Source organism: Nicotiana attenuata, chromosome 9, assembly GCF_001879085.1.
Source record: "Nicotiana attenuata strain UT chromosome 9, NIATTr2, whole genome shotgun sequence".
Lineage (NCBI taxonomy): Eukaryota > Viridiplantae > Streptophyta > Magnoliopsida > Solanales > Solanaceae > Nicotiana > Nicotiana attenuata.
In genome coordinates, this window is record NC_031997.1 from 20,807,768 (window position 1) to 20,812,670 (window position 4,903).

The window sequence follows — 4,903 nt, forward strand, 5'->3', positions numbered from 1 at the left end:
ACGATAATTTCCCACGACAAACCACTTATGTTACTACCACGGTTATTCCGAGCACATCAATTCCCATTTCCTTCCATTACTTGTTTCACAGTTCTTACCACATAGCACATTCACAATCGCAAACTTGGCTTATTTCTGATTAATTGCATCAATATAGCGAAGGCACAACCACAATCACTCAACCATACCAATCACAGGAATTTCACAAACAAATCACGTAGAAATCACATACCAAGCACTCAAACACCCAAACAAGGCGATTTTACAAGTTCAAAGTTAGCCATACATACCTGGAGCCGAATTCCCTTTTAACTTCTATTTTCAATTCACCCAATGGTCTAGCAACGTCAATCTAGTGCACAAGTTAACGTGTATGACTTAGAAAAGAAGTTCACAATTTCCACTCAACTTATTTAGGTTAGCAACCCATCTTTGTACCATTATTTACTCCTACCCAATTACTCTCACTAGGTTTTAGGTTATAGAATGACATGCATGTATGAGTTCAACCACTATTTTCAAAAAGCAATGCATGAGATTCCCCCCCCCCCCCCCCACAGTTTAAACCAGAAATTCAGTGAAAAGGGTTAGGGATGTTACCTGCAAGAAAAGGGGGATGAAGATAAGCTTGAAATTTCCCGGCCCGGATGGTTTTGAAGAATCAAATTTGGAGAAGATGACTTTCTCTCTCAAGGCTCTCTCTTCCTCTCTCTTATTTTGTGCAGAAGGTCGTTAAAAATGAGGGGCTGGGGGTGTTTTATTAAAAAGGGGGTCGGGTGTAAAATTTAGAAAATAGAAGCCCGAGCAAGATCTGCGGTCGCATTCTGCGATCGTAGAACTGAAATGCGGTCCACAGATTGGACCGCAGAATTGCCCCCAAAACTCTGATGATTCTGTTTGGATTTGCGACAGGAATGCGGTCCGCATTCCTGTTATGCGGTCGCATTGTACGCCGCAGAACTGACCTTCACAAATCCTTGAGGAACTTATGCGACGATTATGCGGTCCGCATATTGGTTATGCGATCGCATAATAGACCGTATTTTCAACATTAATTTTGACAACTCTTCTGTTCCACTCTGCGGTAGAGATGCGGTCCGCATATCAATTATGCGGTCGCATTTTGGACCGCATCTTGACCTCAAGTTTAACCAAACTACAGCTTCACTATGCGGTAGGAATGCGGTCCGCATACCAGATCTGCTACCGCATTCTTGACCGCATAATGGCATTTTCTGGAAAAATTGATTCTTTTGATTTTTTTACAAGCTTAGATCAATACCAAGGGTCCGAACTGCGGCTCGCAAGCTCGCCGCGAAGAATTCTACGCATTGCTAACACATATTCGGAGTCGACACCACAAGATACTAGGTTTTGAGCGAAAAATTTTACGGGGCCTCACAGTCAGATTGGATGTATGGGTGGATTTCTATAATTTGTTTGCGTTTAAATTATTTTAAATGGTCCAAAAATATAAAGAAAGTCTATATGGACGGTCAAGTCAGCATTTTTCCACCAGAAAAATCATTAAATCTAATTGAATGATCATCATAATGCAATAAAAATTGTTGAGTGACTTTGTTGTTATAGTGATTTTTATCCACAATTTCATATAGAACTAATACAAGTATATGAATCAGTATTATTACCTGTTAGCACTTTCTTTTATTAAAAAGTTCATGTAAAATATTTATCTTAGTCTGTTACTTTAACATCAAAAGGAACAACTAATACTGTAGCTAACTCGTACTTTAACATGTTTAGCTTACATTATCACTTTGAATAGATCAATCTTGAAAAAGGACTAATTCTACTTTTTTCTTGTTTACTTTCAAGTTCTTGGACAAAAATTTTTCCTAAGATCGAAAAGTTCTTTGATTTTGTATTCGTTTACATCCTAGTCAATAACATGTTCATAAAGGGAACAAACAATATCAGTTGGCGAATTTTACCACAATAAATAAAACAAAAAGAAAAATTAAAATGAGTATGAACAACTTCTTTCATTAAGGTTACCTTACAATTATTCCTCATAGGAAATCTAAATTTGAATAGGGAAACAAGTTAAGAACACCGTCAAACACATAGATGCAAAACAACGGAAAAATCCAAAAAAGAAAGTACTTGAACAAACAAATTGAACTCTACAGGTAAAGCGCTTCAATGCTAGTGGCTCTTCACCAACCACTGAAAATAGAAAATGAAATTTGTCAAAATTACTTGACATGTTTTACACTTAGGTCTCACATTGTTACATTCTCCAAATTTTCTGTTTTCTAGTTGAAGATCCCTCTGCTGATCCATTCTGTGATAATGCAGTTAATACCTATTTCCCTGAACCTGAAATTAAAATCAAGAAAAGGAAATCGCAAATCAATATTTATGTTGAAGTCATTGTTGTGGTATCATATCGCGATTTAACTTATATACACTAACAATGTAAAAGAAAATATATTATTAGTGTATTTTAACTTGTTGTAACACGTAACATGCTTTAATTTTCAAGTTTATAGAAGTTAAACTATTCTAGTTGCAGAATTGAACTTACATCAAAGCCAACAAGTGATCTGCAGTAATTAGTCTGAGTAGTAAGGACACTGCAATTTGATCCACATTCACTATCTTTAATTGAAATGTTTGATCTATCAAGCTTGATAGACCAAGGGTACTGATAATTTTGAGCTGTGGAACCAACATGAGAAGATGATCTCTGCATTCTCACAGCCCTTGGCACATTTCTCCCTTCAATTGATGGCCTTCGTCTACTTGGTTGCCTCTCGAATGATTCAGGACGTTGTTTTGGTGCACTGTGGGATCGAGCTTTAGCCATCGAGGACTTAGTATTTGCCATGTAACTAGGATAAAATGGATACTCATTGTAAAGGGATTCTGGTTCTGCATACTCTGAACGAGCATAGGAGAATGGGATTTTTGATGGATCGGGTTTTGACATTGCACTGTAGTATTGAGGGCTGCTTTGGGCTGTGCCATATGAGTATTCCTCAAAATGGCCACTGCAGGCTCTTGGACTGTTATCTGTTATAGCTGATGGTGCTGGAGAGATGTGTTGACATTCTTGATGTGAGTATGCCTTGTGTGTTGAAAATCTGTGTTCTGTTCTTTCCGTTTGACCTTGGTTTGAATAGCTATTTCTACTCTTTGTGCTACCCTTTGATTCACCAATATCCATTTCCACAATCTTGATGTCCTCTTCATAATCCTATGATTCACATGGCCAAAAGGAGCATTAAAACAAAAGGGTTATAAAATCCTATGCCACATTCATCTTAGTTATCTTTGTTTTAGTCAAATATAATTGATGCAGAGACTTCATGATATCATTATGTTTTCAAGAAACAGTCTTAGAATTTTAATGGAAGGAAAAAGAAAATGTGAAACATACTTGATATGAGTGCCTAAATTTGTTGTCCTGTGTAGATTTTCTGTGGACAGATTGCCTTGGATTGTTGGGATTTTCATCTTCAGCCATTCTTAATCTTTGGGCTCGAGCTCTAGCTTGAACAGTTACCAATGCTTGCATACATCTAAGAGTGGCAGCGGCCTGTTTCCTCACTAAATGTCCTCTCACCAAAGCCTGCAACTTCACTAGTCCTTTTAGTGCATTCAGCGCTTTTCTTGCCTGCATAGAATTACCAATGGAACAGTTTCATAAAAGTCTAATCTTGGTAGTAAGATCAGAAAGAATTCTCATGATTAATTTGGAAATTTGTTAAGAGGTTAGAGAATTGATTTTACCAAATAACCGCGGAAAACAGACTGAATTTTGACAGCTGCAGGCTCCTCAAGTGCAAAGGCTCTAGCAGCAGCAGTGAGTTGGATTGCTGCTGCTGCTGCCTTGGCAGCGGCTGCAGCTGCATCAGCAGCTGCCGCCGTGGCAGCAGCCACAGCCAAGGCATGTTTCTTATTGTCGTTTTCTGAATCAAGCAATTCTTGTTTTGCTGGTGGTGGTGGGGTGGTGGCGATGATATCAGTGGCATTTAAATCCCTGTGACCTGGTGGAGTGGCTGATGACCTCCTGAAACTCCACCTCTTCTTCTCTTTAGGAGTTGTTGAAGGGACTGAAATTGGTGTTGTTGGTTGCTCATTGCTAGTAGTAGAGATTTGGTGATGATTACTTGTGTTCTTCTCTCCTTCTAATTTGTCTTTCTCTTTATCTCTTTTCCCTGTCAAGAAACTCTTTATCCACCTACCTGTTTTCCCCATCCTTTTCACAATCTTCTAAACAAGCAATGCATCGTGAAAAGAGCAAAAGAAGAGAGATATCTTGGTAGATGGATTGATAGAAAGCAACCACTGATATGTTGGCAAATGTATGTTTTGAATCTCTCTCTTGATATGTCTATATCTTCTTCAATGAATGATCAGCAGCTTTCAGTACCAATTTGGTCCTTTTAATTGAAGCAAGAATTCAATGTATATGTCTAGGTGTACTTAACTGTTGCATTATATCCTCTATGCTTTGCTGTATTTACCACTTATAAAAGTACTAACATGATCAAGTCATTGTCTTGATTCTCTCTCTTTTTTTTTCTTTTTTTTTTCTGGAAGAATATAGGTCATATGAGGAAAAGAAACAGCACAGAAACTCCCTATTGAAGCCAAGATGCAAACTTGTGGGGAGCTTATGGAATATATTCTTTACCCATTGGTGGATCTTTCTTTCCTGTCACCAACTTTTACCCTTTTCAAAATGCACCCAATATTAGGGGTTTAGATCAGGATAATTTGGTAACTTCAATTTATTTATATACTCCTGACTGATGGCTACAGTTATTCTGTGAAAAGCCATGTGAAAAAAAAGTCAATGAACATGCAAAATCCTTGTAAAATACTCTAGTCAAGATTGGAAGTAAGTGCTACCCCACTAGGTTGTGTTGCCTCA

The 4,903-nt window shown here is 37.9% G+C and overlaps 1 protein-coding gene across 1 annotated transcript; it reads right to left on the bottom strand.

Moving 5' to 3' along the window:
• Positions 1,974-4,659, bottom strand: LOC109232141 (protein IQ-DOMAIN 14). The gene is made up of 4 exons (XM_019397812.1): positions 3,757-4,659; positions 3,404-3,640; positions 2,549-3,220; positions 1,974-2,340 (listed from the first exon to the last, which is right to left on the bottom strand). Exons 1-4 carry the CDS (start codon positions 4,222-4,224, stop codon positions 2,320-2,322), a joined length of 1,398 nt encoding a protein of 465 aa, XP_019253357.1. The 5' UTR covers positions 4,225-4,659; the 3' UTR covers positions 1,974-2,319.

What these genes read in the sequence shown, in the direction of transcription:
- LOC109232141 (XM_019397812.1), bottom strand. Translation starts at nt 4,224, where the DNA reads ATGGGGAAAACAGGTAGGTGGATAAAGAGTTTCTTGACAGGGAAAAGA. An exon ending in CTGTTTTCCGCGGTTATTTG is followed by an intron (nt 3,641 to 3,756) that starts GTAAAATCAATT and finishes AATTCTATGCAG; the next exon opens with GCAAGAAAAGCGCTGAATGC. An exon ending in GATCACTTGTTGGCTTTGAT is followed by an intron (nt 2,341 to 2,548) that starts GTAAGTTCAATT and finishes TTTTAATTTCAG; the next exon opens with GTTCAGGGAAATAGGTATTA.